The 22,509-nt window shown below is 36.4% G+C and overlaps 1 protein-coding gene across 3 annotated transcripts in view; it reads left to right on the top strand.

Moving 5' to 3' along the window:
* LOC127944609 (pleckstrin homology domain-containing family G member 5) overlaps positions 1 to 22,509 on the top strand; it is a 60,195-nt gene that overhangs the window by 594 nt on the left and 37,092 nt on the right. The window contains exons 2-3 of one of the 3 annotated variants that reach the window (XM_052540661.1): positions 1,066 to 1,233; positions 14,648 to 14,724. In XM_052540661.1, coding sequence (XP_052396621.1) covers positions 1,152 to 1,233; positions 14,648 to 14,724 — 159 coding nt within the window. In that variant the 5' untranslated portion in view covers positions 1,066 to 1,151. Of the gene's footprint in view, positions 1 to 1,008; positions 1,234 to 7,679; positions 8,433 to 14,647; positions 14,725 to 22,509 lie in introns of those variants that run through there. The other 2 variants (XM_052540662.1, XM_052540660.1) reach the window with 2 other exon arrangements.

The following is a 22,509-nucleotide window of genomic DNA, read 5'->3' as shown; positions in this document are numbered from 1 at the left end:
TAAAAACGAATCTAGTTTAAAATGTGGCAAAGTCTTAGACATGTAGTTTATGTTGGTTTCATTTTCGCATTGTTTATACCATTTTTAACAAAAGTTAGACTCCAAAAAGTCAAGTGGTGTAAAATTCTCATAAAAAATTACTACTTTCATTGCATATTTAAAACGTGTGTGCTTGACAACTTAATCATTTTTTTTTATAGAAGTTAAAATGTTTCTCAAGTGATATTTTACAATGAAATGAAAAGCAATTATGAAAGATTTTGTCAAGTTTTTTTAAATTATCATTTAATTTTTTTCCATACAATACCTGGGCAGTTTACCCATGTTAATGTTTTTAACTTTAAGCCAAACAAAATATGTCAGCATTATGTTTTTTATTATTATTATTATTATTTTAATATCTTTCTGAAAAACATTATAGACCCGGAGAGAATGAACTTAGCATCACATACAGTATATAGACCAATACACACACACAGGTTCTTCAGAGGTTCTCAAACTCTCTCTTAGTTAAGCAAAGGAAAGGATTAAAAACAATATTAAAGTACAGTGTATTTCCTGAAGATAAAGTGGTTTTCAACCTTTTTGCCCCATGACCCCCCCCCTCCCCCAAAAGGAAATGTTCAGGGCACCCACACAAGACTTTTTGACCTCAGAAAAGCATAAAAGTGATTCAGAACAGCTTTTGCCATTGTAGTAAATTCCCATTCATATTAAACATATGAGAGATCCTTCTTATGGTTCTTCCTAGCACCATTTGACAAAGGTGCCTTATAACATCTTTTCAAAAAAGGGTGCTATATAGCACTTAAAGTGGTTCCCCTATGATTAAGAGCCAATGAACCACTTTTAATGATATTTAGCAACATTTTGTATTTTTATTTATAATTTTAACAGTATTTGTGTTTTGTATGTTTTCAAATTAACCTAGTTTGTTTAAAGATATAAATACTCTGGATGTAACTTTGGCAAAATGATGCTTACTTAAATCTGTGGGATGTGTCCCAGCTGGGATCTATGCCCCTGGCAGTGAAAGCAGTGTTCATTCTCCAATCATCATGCCAGGAGTGCTATCTGACCGCTGGTGACCCCTCCGCCAGCTGTTATAGTGTGGATCTCCACCCAGGGGACACAGAGTAAAAGCAGACAACATGGTTCCCAACAAGTGGATTATGCATCCAGTTCTTCACAAATCACCTCCCAGAAGCTGGCTTGGCATCCGGCTACGTCTCCGTAAGTTTGCTTTCTCTTCTGACTCGTATGAGATGTTAATTAATTTCATCCAAATAACAATAATGCAATAAAGGCGAACGAGCATGAATTTGTTCGACTTGATGCAACTGTATTCATGTTTGGAATATCATTGCTTTTTAAATTGAACAAATGATTGATGACCTCAGTGATTGAATGCCACACTGCTATTTTTTTGAACACACCCCTTTCAACTAATTCAACTAATTGCCCAATTGCACAGCCTTAAGAGCGTGCATATCATGAATGCTGGGTCTTGTTTGTTTTCTGACAATCTACTGAACCTACTGGTAATTTGTTTTCCATGTAGCAATAAAAAATATACTAAAAACCTTGATTATTCTGGTTAGTCACATTGTACTGCTATTATTTTGAACAATACTGTATACCATCATTTGTAGCATAAGCACTCTCTGATCATAGTTTATACCTGTAGAAATGTTAAACAGACATTTTTACTTATTGTTTACTGCAGTGCATCTTTCTGTGTGATCTATTTGTCCGCTGGAGTCATAGAAACAATCCCTCAGCTCATTATTTAAACTGGCAGTATAGTTCATTATAATAAATTTTAGATCATTTGCATATTAGGGATTTTCAATTAGTTGAGAATCAGACCAGAAGTGGCCTGTTCTTAATTAAATTCATAAATTACAATATTTTTACATGCATTTTACATATCTGATGGAAAGGTGCATGGTTGCTGACTGGACTTCATTGGAATATTTAATCTATTCTGTTCCTAAATAAACCAAAGCATGCATAGTGAAAAGTCCAGTAAAGGTTTTTTTTAGACTTTAAAAATCAGCTAGGAATTTTATTAAAACAAATTCCAATCCAATTCTTGGGTGCCTTGGTCATTCAGTACTGCTTCTTTCACAGACTGACATGCACAGACACTTCCTGCTGTTGCCAAACATTTTCCTGCTCTATTATATTGACCTCTGCAATCACGATAAGATTAGCCCTCCAGCCTGAATGGTTATTTATAGAAACCCCAAACTATTGTGTGGTGTATACCAGAGGCTTCTTAGCTCAGCGGGGGCTGCAAGTTACCCTTAGTTTACCAGACCACTCAAGCCTCTCTGAATTACATGGGTTAATTCTCAGAGCATCTGGTGTTTAAGGCTTGTCTGAGAGGAGCTTCTGGCTCACTCATATTTGATTAGTCATTTTATCTTAACAGTTTTATCGAGTGTGTATTTTCCCCCCTCGTTTTGGATGCATGATGTCAGCTGACAGACCTTTAAAGCTGTTAGCTTGATATGCTTCCGGAAAACTGTCATTACATCACATGTTTTAAATTGGTTCCTCTTGCATCGGCTAACTCTTTGCCTTAAACACTGGCAGATCCTTCTGCTTTAAGACTAATCTTATTATCTGAAGTGTTAAGGGGGTTTATTTACCAGTTTGTGATTCTCTCAACTATATTTGGTTTGTCCAGTGATAGTCAGGTTTTCTAAAATTAGCTAAATGCAAGAGGTTTTTCTAATTTTGCTAATTTTGTTTTACTGTACACACTTAACAATAAAGCTTTCAGAGGTAGTTTTCATAGCGATGCCACAGAACCACTATTTTTGGTTCCCTAAAGAACCTTTAAGGGAAGAGCCATTTTTTTCTTAGTGTGAAGAACATTTTAATAATCTAAAGAACTTTTTCCACTGTATAGAATCTTTAGTGCAGTGGCAAGGTTCCATGGATCTTAAAGGTTCCTCATGAAACCATCAATGCCAAAGAACCTTTACTTTTAACGGTGGATGACATTTTTACTTTATACATCAGAACATCTGAAATAAATGATCCAATTTTTTGGTGGATGGACAGTAAAATTGATAAAACCATCTCATAGATGTACATTGAAGTAGGGACCCAGGTATATCTAAAAACCAGAAAACCAATCAATAATCAGAATACACAGGAGATGATTTGGTCGTTCCATCTCAATATGGGTTAAATATTTTTTCCACTACTTTGGCAACACGAGTCAACAAATGATAATAACTGCATAACAATAGCCTGGCATTGTGTCTATGAGCTTTGCATGGTCAAAATGTAAAAATCTAGTTATTCATAATACAAAAGTTGTTAATAAGAAACAAAAGGACATTTAACAACTTGTCTAACCTGACCCCATATGATTCATTCACAAGTACTTAGTTTTAGTCCAAAGACGCATTGCATTCCATTAGTTTTATCAAGAGTAAACAAGAAATTGAATATTTTTGGTAACTCTCAATGATGTAATTGATTATGGCCTTTGCTTGAAGAGACTATTTTGTAAGTCTGACTCCAAAACCCAAATGCAACCCACTACATGCACATAAAAACACACCGCAGGGTCATCACTATCAGCTTTTCAAGTCCTGAGATGATGTAATGCTCATGAACAGGCTCTCGCAGCTGTCAGCCGTTCCCTCCACCATTCAACAGCCCTCCTAGCCTTACAGCTTTCCCATCATCCCTCACTCTGTCATGCTTTCAGTTTGCTTTCATCACACACAAAAAGGCTGAATACAGTGCTATTAGCATACTGTTCTTCCTGAAGGCCCTGACCTTGGTTTAAGTGGTTGTACTGCTATTAGACTCACTGAATGAATGAGATTAGCAGTAATTTAGCCGTGAACTTACAGTTGAAGGTGTTCAGTTTCTTTGACTGATGGAGCGCCGCTGTTGGAGCCTAAGGGACACAGCTGTGAGGAGGAATGAAAATGTTCACTCTTGTAGATTGCAGATGCTGCTGAAGATTTTGGCTTAAAAAATAAAGTATTTACACTTCAAGTCATAATAAGGAATATTCTTAGACTCATATTTTAGATTAAAGCAAATGGTCATTTATTTGGCCACGAAGTGTGATGTTGGCACGACACAAATACACCTCAGTTACTTTTATTAAATGGCTGAAACTGCAATATGATAAAATGTAACAATTTTCAAGATTTTTTTTTTATTAATAATAATAAAAGACCGTTATTTGACCAAGGAATATAGCTAATTTTAATAACAGTACGCTTCTGCAACTAAGAGAAAATTCTCAGAATTTTGGCAAATGTTCTGTCAAGGTTCTTTCAAAGTTATGAACAAACATTCTTCTATTAACATTAATAGAATGTTTGCTTTTAAGGCTGCCTATATCAGCAGCTATCAATAGTATATATTCGTCATTCACAAGGAGAAACTAAAACAAAGATAAACGAAGATACATGAAACTTAAAGCAGTGCTTGCTTGCCATTTTGAATGGCACTGACTCGTTCACTTAACTGAACATCCAATCAGAGCTTGCTGAAAAAACGTCTCAAAACAAAAACCATCTTAAACCAGCCTAAGCTGGTCTTAGTTGGTATCCCAGCCTGACTAGTCTTTTTGTTGGTTTTAGAGTGGCTTAGTACATTTTTTCAGCTAAACACCAGCTTGGCTAGACGTAAACTGGCTAAGACTAGCAAACAAGTTTGATCACTTTTCAGCAGGGCTATTATAGCTGACAAGCAACATAACAACTCGGTGCATTAATGTATATTGTAAAAAAAAATTCATTCATGTGTTCATCTCCTAATTACAAATTGTAAAGAATTTAGAATCTAAACTGTGTTTTTTATTTTCAATTTCTATTTACTCTAGCTCTAAAGTAACTTGTGCTTGTGCTGTGTCCAAAATCGCATAATTCCCTACAGTATATTAGGCGAAAAACATTATGTGTGGTGAGTAGTACATCTGAAATCGTAGTAGGCGAAAAAGTCACCTTATTACTTATTTCTTCCACCTGGATTCTGACGTGAGCATTCGCCGGACACTTTACAATCCCACGGGGCCACGGGGAAGGATTTAAGAAGGGCAGTAAATTACACTACTGACGCTGGTAGGTCATGTGACAGTAACAACATGACATTTCATTCACACTACCCATATTCATACTATATAGAATTCATTTTTTTTTTTTTTTACGGTTGTGAAGTAACTTCAAATTGAAATGTAGTACCTACTCAGACAGTATGCAATTTCAGAAGCACCAATAGTTTCTTGGCCTTCCTAATAGACTAGCAGTGATCATGCTGGGCTCATTAGAGAAATAAACTCTTGTTTTACCCCTCTAACTGGTGGGATTACGGTAGATTAAAAGGGCCCTTCAGCCTGAGTTTGTCATCACTTTGCCTCACGTCGACTGCTTCTGAAGAGCCTCACTCATCCAGTTTAGGTCGATTTAGGCAGATCTCAGCCTTGTGTTAGTGACCACGTCTCTGCCAAGGATGAGTTCTGTAATATTTGCTTCTGTACAGAGCAAGACTGTCTAGCTTTTCATTATGCCCTAATTATCCCTAACTGTAACTATTTAGGGATTTGAGTGAAAGGCATATCAGTTATTTTCAAAGCCATCCACCTAGTGAGAGGTAAAACATTTTTTTAGTAACAGCATGTTACAGATGATTGTCAATAGCCAGGTTTTTATTCATGTGTTATGTGATATTATATTATTAAGCCGCAGTGGCTTATACAAAATTTATTTTCATTACAGTTTTGTGCCAATTTTTTTTCTGAATTTGACGTAATATATAAACATACATTGTGAAAAACACTATATAAACTAAATTGTGTAGAAGAAAGATTTTCTGATTTTTTTTCCTTTTGCATTAAACATCATGGATGAAAGCATTATCTGTACACACTTTGAAACTATGGAGTAATCTGAAGTCGAACTCTAATTCAAAATAATATTTTATGAATGATTAAATATTATGCACTGCATTTGAAAGTTTGGTGTCATTTATAATGTAACCAAAGATGCTGTTTTGTAGCTTTCTGTTCATCAAAGAACACCAAAGCAGTATTAAAATTAAAATATATACAAATAGAAAACAGTTTTTTTAAATTGTAATAATTTTTCACAATACCACTATTTTTTATTTTATTTTATGTTTTAGCCAAAAAAAATTAGACGTGGTTAGCATAAGATAATTTTAGTCTTAGCAAACCCCGTTGTTTACAAGTTTACAAGTTTTTTTTTTTTTTCATCTTAAACAGAGAAATCTAGCAAAGAATATAATGTTGCTAAGCGCTTGTTAAGTCTCACTGTTTTTTTTAAGTCTGTTGCTAGGTGGTTGTTTACTGGCCCAAGTCCAAAAAAACCCACCTTCAAGTCTGTGTGGTATTCCAGCGTGTTGGATTACTCCTTCATTGTAAGGCTATCAGATTTTGTTTTCACCTGTTGTTTACTAAACTGTCCGATCGATTTATAAAGGGAACAGCACACCTCCTTAACAGGACACATGATTTGAGGCCTCATTCATGTCCATGGCACATACAGATTACTATGACACTTACTATGTAGCGTAAGGGGATTGCTCAGTGAGGTCACTGAATAATCTTCAGTTAATGTCTTCAGTTTGTTGTTGGGTTATAAGTTTTGAAATATTACAATAGTATTTCTAGCATTTAAGGGTTAAGTATGTCAGATGATTTGGTCGTTCCGTCTAAATATGGGTTAAATATATTTTCCACTACTTTGGCACCATGAGTCAAACTGCTGTGTACCCGTCAACACCACTGAGGCTTGGGAAAACTCACTTCTTCACTTCATCCTGTTGCACACACTCACTCTGCCTCTGTCAACTCCATGTAGTGCACTTTTTAATCCTAATGCTGAATATTCAAGCCTGCTATATGTGTTTAAAAAAGACACTGAAGTTGCTGAGGAAAAATCTTAGATTCATTGTCTGAAATCTGCTTCTATGTTGAGACTTGTTCTACAGCTGCCCGAGCGGCCTGTTCATTTAAAAAAGCTGCAAGTTCAAAGCCAGGTTCTGGATTACTACCATATGTCTGCAAAGCCAGGCTCCAAGAGTAAGTCTGCCCCAGCCATAACCTCTAATTTCTTATCCCAAAATTGGGCATCTGAATGGCTGTGCAACATCGTGTCTCCCCTCCGATTCTTACATGGTACATTCTCACAATAATTAATCTATTCAGGATAACTAAAGCAATCTTACTTCAGCAAGACATTGGGGAAATGCCATGTTTGAAATTGTCATTTTGACACGCATCCACCTCTGTAGAGCAGATATCCTATCAGGAGCCACTCCTGGCCAGTGTCCATCCAAGGAATGAGCTGACATTGTTGTAGTCACACGGCATTCGTGACTCCTAAATCTCTTCGAAAAAGGAGGACCAGGACTCTAATCAATGCAAAAATGTCTGGCTTTTATTGTTTGTGCAAATCATAGACAAAGTTCACGGTCTGCGTAGGAGGGGTTTGCAAGGGATCTTTGTTTCTCAAAGACTGGAAGGTATTGGCCTAGTCTGTCAATCCCAGCATGCACTTCAGCCCAGTATGAATACAACATTTGTCTGGTAGTGTGGGTCGAACACCCTCTGATGACCAGACCTCTTTGCCCAAACTGCTTGCACAGACTTTGACACCAATGTGCCTGTTCCTTGCAGACATGGAAAAGACTTATTGTTTGGTGAAGAAACCGAAGAGCTTCTAAGATGAAGTTGAAGAAGAAGCAGCGCAGTCAACTTCTCAAAGAAGGCGAGACACTTTTGTCAAGACGTCAGACATCTTTGGAAGACTTTAACTTTATATGTTCTTGCCAAGGTGTAGAGGACGAGGACTTTTAGGTGTTCCTGTGCAGCCTACAGCAAGATCCCATTGTGAGATACACAATTCAAGAAGCGAGGAACACGTCGTACATTCTTAATTGAGATTTACTGTCAAGAGTGGCATAGGGTTGCTGGGAAATGGGTGCCAGGATTTGCTCTGTTTTGGAACGTAGGTCCAGTTTTGGCATGCATAGTTGCGCACATTTATGTGTTGGAACTCATGAAGCGGGATCAAAGCAAGGTTTAATTGTTAGGGAAGATGAGGTAACTACATGTGCCTGCTTTATGGGGAATTGTTTGAGATTGAGTATATCCCATGTAGGGCACACCAGAGGTGAACATAAAGATGCCGCGTTAGATGTTTTGTGTTTGATTATTGTGCAAGTCGGTATTGCTTCCTTTTAAAGTAGCCTTCAGAAGATTGGTTTATTTTTACAGTTAGTGTTTACAGCCTCGTCCTTCACGATGTTCCTTTACTGGAAGAAACGGGGAGCTTATGAGCTTGAGACACTCCCATCATCTCTGACAGAACTGGGGGCAGAACGCTACTCTTGGTCATCCCCTCTGGATGTCATCTATGATGTTTATGGTAAGGCTGGATCCACTTACCCAAAATACTCTCACACTTCAGTCACTAACCAGCGATTTGTTGTATTTTTTACACTCCAATCTCGGAAAGTACTTGCTTTAAGTTCCTACAACTTTGAGAAATTGTTTGCAACCGAAAGTCCTTAATGTATTTTTCTTTGTATTGTATTATCATTCAGGATTTCAGGTTCAACTTTCTCTAAACTGTTACATAAAGCAACATTTTCTGTGCTATTTTGTTGTTTCTGTACCATATGAGTTATTGATTAGACTGAATATACAGCTAAATCGAATATTTGGGTGCATGTTGATGTAGCTTTTGTTAACTAATACGTGGCTCAGTGTGACTGAAAAGCCTAAACATAATCGGTCCAGTTGAGCTCAACCCGAATTAATTTTTGGACTGATTGGAAGGGGTGGTGTAGACCTGAAATAATCTAATCACTAGGAAAAGCTGTAAATATTTGAATCTGACTATTTTCTGAATCGGATTAAAAAATAATGTCCAGGACCGTGATTTTGCATGTTTTACAGCTTATGATCATATGTATGTTTACTTAAATCTCATGTCTTACGAATTGGTGAGTGCATAGGCTGAATATTTACTAAACATTTGCAAAAATGTTCTTCTGTCAGCTCCCTTTTTAGATGTGAATATGTGAATCAAATTGCATTGTTTAGGGTTCATGTAAACAGAACTTTCAGAAACCGAATCGGATTTGATTCATTCTAGTTGATGAAAATTAGTGCACGTAAACATATAACAACAGGTATGCATGTGTGTGTGTGTTTTAATTAATTACATTTATTATATATATGTTTCTGTTGATATTGTATATCTTATTCTGAATGCTCATTTCCCCAATATTTACATTTAGCTTACCTTTGCATAATCTTATGGTCACTTAAAGGTACAATTTGTAAGATATTTGCAGTAAAATATCCAAAAACCACTAGGTTAGTGTTATATATTTTGTCCAGCTGATTACTAACAATATCTCAAATGTTTTCAACTATTTGTAAATCATTAGAAAATTCCCATTCTAAACCGTGACACAGGGCAGTGCAGTCGCCTGTCGATGACGTTAGTTACCCTTTGTTTCCGCCTTTACTGACGTAGAAACCACATGACAACAGTGTCGTGGACAAATGCGGTAAGTAGCTTCGCGACAAACTTCAACTAGAAAGAGATGCTGATCTCGCTTGTGTTTTACTCGACAGGTGAGTTGTTTTGATTCGTATCTTTACAGAAAACATATGCTATTATAACGATAGACAAGATTAGTATTATGGAGCATACATGCCAAATGCGGGGCATCGTGTCCCTAGACCCGCGAGAGGACGTGTCTGATTCATAGTCTGATTGTTTTTTTGCATTGACTTTATATGTAATCTACTCGCGCAAATAATTGAACTTGCATTAAATCCATGATTTATCTTTCCGTCTGATTGATGGCCGTCAGCGCTTGGGTAGAAGACCACAAATCCCATCATTCCACGCTCCTCCTTAACGTCATCAAACCACGTGATTGTTATTGTTTTGATAGTGCGCCCTCTCGTGGAAGGTCCTACAATCTGTACCTTTAAAGCTATTTTTTTTAAAGGGGGGGTGAAATGCTATTTCATGCATACTGAGTTTTTTACACCGTTAAAGAGTTGGATTCCCATGCTAAACATGGACAAAGTTTCAAAAATTAAGTTGTACGTTTGAAGGAGTATTTCTGTTCCAAAAATACTCCTTCCGGTTTATCACAAGTTTCGGAAAGTTTTTTTCGAGTATGGCTCTGTGTGACGTTAGATGGAGCAGAATTTCCTTATATGGGTCCTGAGGCACGTCTGCCGGAAGAGCGCGCTCCCATATAGCAGAGCACTGAGAGCAGAGGCATTCAGTGATCAGAGCGAGAGTGTCGCGAAATGTCACAAAAAAAGTGTATTTTTAGTTGCCAGGGCAAGACAACCCTGCACAGATTACCAAAAAAACAGCATTAAGGGACCAGTGGATGGAGTTTATTTTTACAGAGCATCAACGGAGTTGTGCAAGTGTTCGTTCCCTGCATTTCGAAGATGCTTGTTTTACAAACATGGCCCAGTTTGACGACGGATTTGCGTATCGTTTATTTCTTAAGGATGATGCAATCCCAACAAAAAAGGGCCACAATCGTGTGTTGGAACCGCAGGCGGTGAGTAAAACTGCTTCAAATATCTCTGCCTCCTTGTTAGTGCGTCACCTCCCATGCGGGAGACCCGGGTTCGAGCCCCGCTCGGAGCGAGTCGTTGCTGCTGCTGCTGTCGTTCAGTTTCAGCCTCGAGATCTGATTCTGGATCATAAATATACGCTGAATCTGACTGTTAGCCATGGTTTGTTTTGGTTGGTTTTGTCCTCACGGTAATGTCACAGCTTCCAAATGCTCTCAACAAAAGCCTACTGGCGCTCGTGATTCTTTAGCTCCGCCCACAGGTCACGCAAACGCCTTGGATTTGTTTGTTTTGAAGTTGAAAATGTGCTATCATGGTCAGTCATTGCTGTAACATCCATGTTCTTCACTACTCTTACCCATGTCTTACTCCTGTTAATATAGTAAATAATGATGCTGTTTTTCATTAGCCCATCATTTAGGGTGTACTCACACTGCCAGTTTGAACCATGCCCGAGTGCGTTTGACCACCAAAGCGCGGTTCGTTTGACTAGTGTGAGTGCTCCGAATCGTGCCCGGGCGCGGCTCGATTAGCCGGCCCTGGCCCGCTTGGAAGAGGTGGGCCAGGGCACGGTTCAGTTGGACTCGGGCGCGGTTTGCATGCAGTGTGAACGCTAACCATGCCGGAGCACGGAAAAGGACGCTTTGCATCACGGTTTTGCGACGCTCCAAAACCAACATGGCAGGGAAAGGGTCGCTTTGGTCTACGGCAGAGGTGCAAAACGCATAAAAACTAAAAACTGCAAAGTCCTTGCTGCACTTCAGCTGGTACCTTGCAAACATCCTCATACGAGCAGCACGATTATGTGAAAATGTTCGCACCACTAAGGCGACACATCTGTTTAACAACAGGCTGTGGACCAAATAACACAAAATTAACCACAAAGGAAACAAAGCGATGCACTCCATTGTGTTCAGAGAGCGCCACTCTTCCTGTTTATCCCGAAACCGTCGCATCCATAATGACGTAAGCGTGCTCCGGCACGAATGCTGAAACCCTATATGTGAGTGCAGGCCAGAGGGGGAGGGGGGAGGGGGGACAGTCGTACTCGGGCCCGGTTCATGGCAACCGTGCCTAGTGTGAGTACACCCTTAGTCTACGATGCTTTATTTGTTTGTCACTTACACAACCCAGATTTCTTCCAGAACATTTGTGACACTTAAACAGAGATGGAAAACTGCAAATGAGTCTCCTCTTTGATCTCTTCCATCCATAAAACCTTTAATTAAGGCAGATCCATTGCTGAGGGCCGCTCTCTGGCCTCTGCGGCCTAGAGAAGAGGAGCGTTCTGCATTTCTAAGTGCATACTTGTCTTCTCAAATGGCATAATTAGTCTGGGGGATTAAAATGGTGGGTCGTGGTCACATTGGTGTTTGAGTTGGTAATGGTGATGGGAAAATGTCACAAACTATAAGGACCATTGCTGTAAGATTAGCTTCAAAATGGTCGTATTATTGTATGTACTCAGGATTCAAGTGTGTGGCCTCTTAAGTCTTCTCGGCATGTGTGTAAGAAGCAGTATGGCTGGACTCATGAAGTCTGAGGGGTCACATTTCTACTAATAAATTTGTAGAAATAATTTTTCTTGAAGTTGTGATTGTCATTATTTTCTTTTATATTGCAAAATTGTATTATAAATTTTTGACTTTAGATTTCACAATGTGACTCTTTAGCTCACATTTGCAACTTAATTCCTCATAGCTAAATTTCTCACAATAAGTCTCTCACAAATGCAACTTACTTATTTTACTCATTGTTAAAAAAAGGATAATACATTTTGGGCACAATCTACTACATATATATATATTTTTTTTTTTTTTTTTTTTTATACATTTAGCGGTTTACCTGTATTTTGAACTTTGCACTTCATATGTAGCGTTGTGTTTTAAGGTTAATGGAAATGTCAATAAAATTACTGGATAATATCCCTGGAGAAAATTCCAGTACATTTTCCTTTTTTGCAATATATTGTAAATATAGTAAAACCGGGAGAGGCTGTTTCATGCAGCTTCTCATCTAGTGCATGAAAAAGCAAGCATCACTCATGTTCCTTTCCTTAAGAACCAAAAATCTTTAGTTGTGTATTTGTAAGCACTTAAATATTGTTTAAAGCTTATGCAGTTAATTAAAAAATCAGCTGCCAGTCATTATTTCTCATTATATCATGCACACATTAGTTTACTGTAAAAAAAACAGCAATTGTAAAATTACTGTAATCAGAAAATACAGTAATTTAATGACAGTAACACTACTATTAAAACATACAGTAACTAGTTGGCAATGCTGCTGTCATTATTTTACTGTCTGATCTACAGGTATTTTTTACAGTAAGGGTACAGATGAACTCATCAGTCAAAAGTCAGTTTAATGGGGTCCTGTTAACCTTGTTTTGTTTTATTTTCTATATAGATATCCCTTGATCTTGAGAGTAAACCATTTTACTGTCCCGTGTGGTGACGCAGCAGTTGGCTGCTTCTCTGACATTCAAGTGAAGCACCTCGTACCTTGGCCGTCTGCTATCTGTCTTCCAGCAGACGCCTTGCGTTACATAACTCACACCGCTTTTGCTCCAGTTTTCAGAGCGAAGCAGGAGGAGGAGGCAGGCCATCAGACAGGTCCAGTAGTGTGCCAGCCATTCCAAAGCTGCAGAACAGAGGGATAAATTCACCGCTGATCTGAGGCATTCCTCACATTCCTCATAAAAGCCTGTACAAAAGCGATGCGTAAACATGCTCTTAGAAATCTCCACTCTGCCTTTACATGGTAAACATGGTACAGTCCAGGTTGAGGGTCCTTGCTGTGTGGTCTTCTTTGAGGAAGAGTTTGATAAGGCTGCAGGACTCTGGGATTGTTGGTTGGGAACTGTAAGCTTTTTTTTTTTACGGATCACTTATTTGTGTGATTTATATTTTATAAAGCCAAATACCATTGTAAGATTAGTCTCTCAGATAATAATTTAGTTCTATCTTTTTTTTTTCTTCCATTATTTGATGTTTGTTATTTTATTTTATTTAACAAGCAAAGTAGTATCTATTCAGTGAATATAAGAGCATTTTAGCGTCTTCATTCTAAGCTAGTGGACAGTCTTGAAGCAGCAAAAAAAGCTTATTAAAAAACAAAACAATAACAGTTCCTACCTTTTCTCCACCTGTTTTATTATCCGCAGATGTTTTATCGTCACTGAAGTGTGATACTTAGGGTTTTGCAGACCATAAGTGTAAGGAATAATGATAAAAACAATAAGGTGGTTAGAGCGGGCAGCTGCTGCTGGTCAGACGCTGGTGACTCACATGATTTTAGGTTTTGCCACAAGTTTTTGATTCATGACACCCTTGATTCAGTCTAAAAGGTTGGATAGTGAGGCATATTATTGAAGAGGGCACACATTTGAGCTGATTTAAAGCGACAGATCTCCAGATGGAAATGATGTTGGGAATTTTCCTGAGAGTAATGCATCTATAGGCAAAGAGGAGAATGGAAAGTTGTTGTTGGGTCGATTTCTACTGAGAATCACTGAAGTATGTGGCTGAGAACTGTCTTGAAATTCTCATCTGCATACAGACACATCGATCTTAATGCAAGTGAAATAATTAGCATTCATGAAACAAATATTATAGTGTGGTCAATTGCTTTAGTTTTGCATAGTGCTTTTAAAGGGATAGTTCACCCAAAAATTTAAATTAGTCCATAAATTACTTCCTTTTTTATTTTCTCTTAATTTCTCCTGTCTTTTATGTCCTTCAAAATTCTGTATCAGTCCTTATCCTTTCATTGCATTTAATATCCTTTTATTTTTAATTTTAGTTTTTGGGTGAACTAACCCTTTAATAAATGGTAAAACTGAAATGAAAATGAAAAAAAAAAACAATACAGTTATTTAAAAGCAACAATTAATAAAAAGTTAATAAACAATTAATAAAAGTTAGACATTTGAACTATCTCTTTTTCAGAAAATGTAGAGTTTCACATTGGGTTCATAAGGTGTTTTGATGTATATGTGTGTGTGATTTAATGTTGTAGATGAGAAGCCCGCTCAGGATGAGGAGTGTGTGGTTTGCCAGCACCCAGACTGCAGCGAGCGCCGTCACGCCTCAAAGGTAAGAACCGTACACCAGACATCCGTCCTTTCTGAAGACTGCTGGGAGATCTCGTGCTTTAAAGGATCAGAGAAAGAGCTGCTGGGATATGAGGTCTCCTCTCTGGCCACCAGACTGTGAAATGAATTCGCTGTCATAAGCTGATGCTCTCTGAAACAGGAGAATGATCAGAGGAGAGCAGCCAGCACAAGTCACCTCTCCTGAAGCCCATGCTTTGCTAACTCAGGGTTTGCTTTGGGAATGAGGTAAACTGCTGATATCATGATCAGGGGCATGTTTTGTAGCAGGTTGAGTTGTAATGATGACAAGAAACTATTTGTGCATATTCAAAGTTTTATTTGTTAGGTACTCTTAGTAATTTGATACCTGGGGCTGTCACTTTTAGTTAGAAAATCGATTGCACAATCGATCGGACCAACCAAAAAAAAGTTTCGAAAATGAAAATAGGGAATCGATTTTAACCAAATATGTACACTATTAATTTTAAAATAATTAAACAATTAAAAAATCTAGATTTAACAAAACTCACAAACAAGCAGAAAAAGAAAATAGCTAGACAGAAAATACCAGACCCAGGGACGTCGAAAGCGACCTCTTATGCTGCGTTCACACCAAAAGCGAATAGAGCATCTGGCGCGAATGATTTCAATGTTAAGTCAATGTCTTGCGGCGCGGTAGATGCGAATTCGCCTCATTCGCGCATCTAGTTACAGGAGATTCTGAGTTATGAAAAGAACCATTGCAAGCTGACAACGACCGGCTTTTGTGGTGGAAAAAGTTGAAGCTGATGAGTGTACACTAAAACGCATTTATGGACTGCACTTTTCATTCAGATTCTCTCAAAGCAGATGAGCTGTTTATTTGCACTCTATGGTATGAACAGAGAGTGTTGAGCTCATTTCATTTGACAAAGCCAGAAATCCAGCTGAGAGAGCTGTTACCTGTTGGTGCTTGCTAAGTTTAACTAATCATTATTTTGAGAAAGGACAAATATCTGTTCATGCGCTGTCTGTGTGTGCCGTTCTCCAGCGCTGTGTGTGTAAGCGAGCACACGAGGGCTCAGGGTTTATGATTGTGTGTGCGGGACGGGACCGCTGTAGGGGGTCGTCCTGGAGGAAAAGCTCTACAGTGATTGTGCTCGTCTGGCGCCCCGAGGTCACGGGCTGCGGTTATGTAAAGAGATTACATGAAGATTACATGAAGGAGGAATGTCTCTTGTCTTGTTGTCACCTTCGCCTCCCTCTGGGCCTTCATTGTTTTTATTACTTGCTAATATCTTAATTTTGTCAGCTTGTCTTGTAACATGATTGTTTATGACTTGTTACTCCTTGTTACTTCTTGCGTGCTAAGCATTAGAGGAGAGAGGGTGAAATATTCTTTATAGCTTTGGGGGTGGTTAGATTTGAATGTTTTAGAAAGAAGACTCTTCTGCTCACCAAGGCTACATTTATTTGATCAACAATACAGTAAAAACTGTAATACTGTAAAATATTTTTACAACTTAAAATAACTGTTTTCTATCGTAATGTATGTTAAAATGTAATTTATTCCTGCGATGCACAGCTGAATTTTCAGCATCATTACTCCAGTCTTCAGTGTCACATGATGGAAAGGTTTTTTAACAAGCCACTTTAAAAACTATAACATTCCATATTTTTTACAAATATATATATATATATATATATATATATATATATATATATATATATATATATATATATATATTATATTATGTTATAGTATTATTATAATGTATTAAGTATTTAATATATATTAATAACTTTATTTTATAATTTATCATAAATAATTATTTACAATCTGAAATTAGAAAAATGCATCTGTAAAAATGTATAAACAAGCAAGGAAATTTTCCAGAATATATTCAGAATATATGATTGTAGTGAAACTTATAAATATATATATAATAGTCTTAGTACTATAAGTATTTTATTTGAATAGTATTTCTATCACTATTGTTGTGCTATCAAAATATTTTGCATATATATATATATATAAAATTTTTGTTTTTTTTTCTCCTGCATGTGGACAACTGTTACTGTGCATGAGATCCTTTCAAAATGTGGTGAAGTGTTGTAATGCTCCAGCTGCTAAATTCACACGACTTACTCACTGACACATCTTAAAACCTCACTCCTCTACTATAAATATACAATTTCTGTAGTCATCATTTTTAATTCCTTACACAATAAAAGCAGCTTTGTGTAAGTGTCATGACCCATGCACTGCAGTAACTCAACCCGACCACTAGGTGGAGGCAGAGACACGGTGTGTGTGTGTGTGTGTGTGTGTGTGTGTGTGTGTGTTTGAGTGCAAGACAGGAGTCCGTTAACTGAAAATAAATCTGTTGTCAAATCATTAGTGGTGCCTCCTGAGACAAACAACCCATGACCTTAAGTAGTGTGAAACTGTGCAGCTTGTTGAGGACAGGTCTGTTAGCGTCTTGCTATTAAATGCTAAAGTCTAGCTAGAACTTGAAGACAAACACACTGGTGCAGATGTCTGAATCACTGTCTGTGTCAGCTCTTGCTCAACAGTCGCTAATGTTGCTCTACAGGCCTTCTGACTGGTTTAAGGAGGATTATGTTTATTTATAGACTGCTGTATAGGAATAATTCTGACAAGACAAAGATTAAATGCATGTCTTAGATGATTTGGAAATTACGACAGTTTCGAAAATGCTGTAGTGTGCTGTTTTGGGTAAATGTAACCTAGTCGAAATCTGCCGCTTTAACCGGGTAATTATGGAAAGTCTTGGAGATGCTGCCTGAAGGTATGGCACACGCTGTGTCGTGTTGTGCTGCACGGAGTCAAAATTCAGTTCAGTTGATCCAGTGTTATTTTAGTGGCCCTCATGTGGTATTTTATTTTCTTATATTTTTAAATAATGTTATGTGCTTGTCATTGTATTAGTTTATATATATATATATATATATATATATATATATATATATATATATATATATATATATATATATATATATATATATAGCTTTATTTCAGATATTTTAGTAATTTAATTTACAATAATTTATTTCAGTAATTTTTTGTTTCATTTTTATAAATTGTTAAACTTTATTTAAATAACTGAAAATTATTTTTTATAGTTTAAATATTTATTTTGCTTTATTATTATAAATATTTTTATTTCTATATAGCTGAACATTTTTATTAATATTTTTAATATAATATTTATTTTGCATTTTATTTCAGCCTTTTCAGTAATCAAAAACTATTTTTAATTTCCGTGCTTTTATAATTTTTATTATTTTTTTTTTAGTTCTAGATAGCTTTAATTTCAGTTTTAGCAAATCTAGTACTTAAAATTATTCATTTTGATTTAGTTGTCAAGGCAGCATTTTTAATTTTCTTTTAAAAATTTTGTTTTAAGTTCATTTTTTCAACTCTATTTCTATTTTCAAAAAAGATTTGTAATTGTTTTAGTAATAGTAATTTGGTTATGTAATTGTAATTTTTACTGATATTTTTATATAGCTGTAATTTCTTTTGTATTATTTGTCATCTAATATTTATATTGCATTTTATTTCAGCTTACCTTATTTTCCGGACTATAAGTCGCACTTTTTTTCATAGTTTGGCTGGTCCTGCAACTTATAGTCAGGTGCGACTTATTTATCAAAATTAATTTGACAGGAACCGAGAGAAATGAACCAAGAGAAATGAACCAAGAGAAAACATTACCGTCTACAGCTGCGAGAGGGCGCTCTATGCTGCTCAGTGCTCCTGTAGTCTACACTGAACACACACAGCGCCCTCTCGTGGCTGTAGATGGTAATGTTTTCTCTTGGTTCTAAATAAATGCGACTTATAGTCCGGTGCGACTTATAGTCCGAAAAATACAGTAAATGTTTTAATTTACCTTTTTTTAAGTTTTATATTTTATTTTTATTTTAAGTGTTTTAGTACTTTTGTTTCTATATAGTTTTTTATTTTTGAAACTATTTTTTGTCAGTTTTAATAATTGTAGTATTTCAGCTTAAACATATTTCAGTTAGTTAGCAATAACAACACTTTTCTGATCCTATTCCCCCCTTTTCTGATAAACACATAAATGGCTAACGGGACTCTGGAGTCTGTCTGTTTGTCTTTCAGTTTGTATCTTCTGGTATTTATCTGATCGTGTTTCCGTGTGTAGAAGGGGCCAGTCTGAGCATGTTTCCATCACTCAGAGCCAATTACCTCTGTTTGCTCCCCAACAGGACTAGACAAGGTGTGGATCACCAGAGAAAACCACCCAACCAAAGACAAACAGCTGAGAGCTTTCTCTCTGTGTGTGTGTGTGTGTGTGTGTGTGTGTGTGTGTGCATTTCTCTTTCCCAGTGGGGACTTAAACCTAAATACACACTGACTCTTGGAGACTCGTGTCATTGTGGGCACCCCATGGAGAAACAACGTTATAAATCATACAGAATTATTTTTTTTTTTGATCATGTAAATATGTTAAAAGTTTTCTGTTAGGCGTAGCTTTAGGTGTAGGTGGAAAGAATATATGCGGTTTGAACAGTTACAGTATACAGTCCCCACAAGTATGGTAAACTAGACTAGACAAGTGTGTGTGTGTGTGTGTGTCAGGCACAGCAATAGATCAGATATCTACCCTCACTTATTCCATAACACCTCATCCTTGTCAAAATCAATCGTCTGCCGTCCCGACACCCACTCAATCACTACTCTCAAAGTTTCTTTCAGGGAAAGCGTCTTCGGTGTCCGTTTCCAGATAACTCCCGCTTTCCTTCTGTTTCCTTATTCCGCTATTAATCTTTCCCGAGGCATGCTGGTGAGTGATGAAGCACATGCCGTCTTTTCTCATTTACATCTGTTCTTTTCAAGTTCTTCCTGTATACGGCCCATAAATATTTAGCGTTTCATCACTCTAATGATTCATGGGTAACTCTGAGCAGTGAGTGGTTTTATAAAGGATCCTGGATGGCTCTCTTTAAGATCCTGCATTAAGGCCATACAGACTGTTTAGACCATTTCTGACTTCACGTTTAACCTTTTGAATTTAAATATTTCAATCCAAAATGTATCGACTCACTTTTATGTTGTTTCAAACCAGTAAGGTGTGAGATGTATTTATTTTCTCAATAAATCATTTAACTCCATTCACACAAATTATTTGATCAGAATTTGATGATTTAAAGCTGATTTGATTCTCTAGTTCAACTCACTTAAAGAATTTTGCCACAAATCTATTGTCTTTTGGCTTTTAAAATTTGTAAATGAATCCGTTTTTAGTTGGATCTTTTTAATGAATTCTTTTGTTCCGGTTCAGTTCACAAAAAGGATTTGATCGTGAATTGAACTTATTCAGTTCTCAGGTTCATCTCACTGAGGTTACAGTAAATAATGATTTTTATTTTGTCTTTTTGTCCCCCAAATATTTTGATTTAATTTGTGAATTAATCTTTTTTTTTTATTGTGTCTTTTCACAGAATTATTTGATCCAATTCAGTTCACATAAATGAGTTGTTCACGAATTAAAAAGATTTTTGGAAAATTATGATTTAATTACTTTTTTTTTAAACATTTGACCCAGTTCACAAAAATGATTTGCTCTTGAATCAGAATGATTCAGTTTTCAAGTTCTTTTTTTTTTTTTTTTTTTTTACTTTTTGTTTCTTTTTTTAACATTTGACGCAGTTCACAAAAATGATTCACTCTTGAATCAGAATGAATCAGTTTAAGTTCTTTTTATTTTATTTTATTTTTTTACTTTTTGTTTCTTTTTAACATTTGACCCAGTTCACTGAATTATTTTCTCATCACTAGAAGTGATTCAGTTATCAAGTTTGAGTCAACTTTATATTTTCAACTAAATGTCAAATTTTTACCTGTTTGTTACACAGTTGGATCCAGTTCACAAAAATGATTTTTCTCATGAATTGGACCGATTCAGTTCTCAAGCTCAGTCACTTCTTTTAATATTAAATCATTATTGCTGTCTTAAATTACTGCTTTTGAGTTCCACAGAAGAAAAGTCTGTCAAAACGACAGAGAAATGATGAGAATTTTTAGATTGTAAATTAATTTTATGGCTGGTTTTCCACATCCTATTTATTTGATTCATTTCTGAATGTCACATTTTAAACATTACCACTTTAAACAATTAAATTTAAGTTCCATTTAAGTTCCATATTGGATGTTTTGACGGGTCTTTCTGGCAGCGTATGGTTTCTCACTCTTCAGTGTGTGCTTTCTGTCTTCAGTGTCTGAATTGTAAGATGTGTGCCCAGGTCCCTACACATTGTAATGCCATTAAATAACCACCAAAAGCATAAATATAGCTTTAATGGACAAGCTAATGGCTCATAAGATGAAATGAGCGATTGAAGGCCCAGATGAGTAGTTTCCTTCATGAAGGAAAGGGAGGATTGCTTTACTGTTGCGTGATGCTCATTGACCGCTCGCCATTGGAGCGTCTGCTGGCATGAAGGCCGGTGTGGTGAAGAGGAAGAAGACTGGGCATCAAACCTGCCGGTCAGAGTGAGATAATGGCTTTTCAATGCCGAATGCACATAGTGTCTTTTGAGCGCTGTTCAAGAATTTCACGGAAACCACACAGGAGCCTTTTTCAGTCATCTGTTATGACCTCAGCGGATTTGATTTCGTATATGATGAAGATTTGACCACTTTTAATCAGTGTGCTTATCAACCTCTGCGTCACCGTTATAATAGGCGTTATGTGTTAGCTGGAACTGTCTCCGTGTGAGGTGTTTCTGGACAGGTTTGCACACCTTCTTGGGAAAGAAGCTGTTGCGTAATGTTTATTTCTTAGAAATGGACCATTAAAAGCCTGCCTGCATCCTGCATGATGAGTGCTTGTTTCTTTGGTGTCAGAGATCCTTCCAACAAAACCTAAAACACAGAAATACTATTAGTATGAGATAGAAATGTGACCTACAGAGTTGCAGAAATTTGGACTTTGGACAAACTTTCCATTTGCTGTTTTGCAAAATGTATTTAGGTTGTGGAAAACATCCAAAATGAGCACTTGCCAAGCACTTTCTTTTTTTTTTGAGTTGGATCTTTTAAATGAATTATTTGACCCAGTTCATAAAAATTATAGAATGATTTAGTCAGATTTTTCATTTGTTATTTTGCTAAATGGCTTTAGGTTGAGAGGTAAAACATTAGCACTTGTCAAATGCTTAATTGAATCGGTTGAATCTGACTGATTCATTTCTCAAGTTTAACTCACTGATTCACTGATTTTCCAAACATGAACTAATTTCAGTCTATTTGTATTTTCATCTTTTTTTGTTTATTTTTAATTTTTTTTAGTTTGATCTGTTTAATCAATTTGACCCAGTTCACACACCAGTGATTTGATTATGAATTATTTAAACTTAGCATTAGTTTTATTTGAGTTTTTTTTAAAGGGGCCCATAGTGGTCTACCAATATGTGTTTTTTGACAGCCGATGCCGATATCCTGGAAAACAGGGGGCCGATATAAAGCCAATATGAATTTTTAAATAATTATTATTAACATTTAAGAATTTTATTTATAAAAAAATACATTTGTAAAATAAACATACTTTAGTATTTTTCACAAAAAAAAAATAAAATAATAAAAATATAATAAAAAAGGTGGAAACACTGTAATCAATGGGACATTCAGTATTCTGGGAAGTTTTTGTGCACAGGGAATAATATTTATCAAATAAAGCCAGGGTAACCCTCATTTTACATACAGCCCACAGAGAAAATAACATAATAGTGGGCAAATGCATAAAATGCAGTA

The sequence above is a fragment of the Carassius gibelio genome, chromosome A23 (genome assembly GCF_023724105.1).
Source record: "Carassius gibelio isolate Cgi1373 ecotype wild population from Czech Republic chromosome A23, carGib1.2-hapl.c, whole genome shotgun sequence".
NCBI lineage: Eukaryota > Metazoa > Chordata > Actinopteri > Cypriniformes > Cyprinidae > Carassius > Carassius gibelio.
Note: the sequence above shows the minus strand (reverse complement) of the source record. Positions and strands in the feature narration are given on the sequence as shown.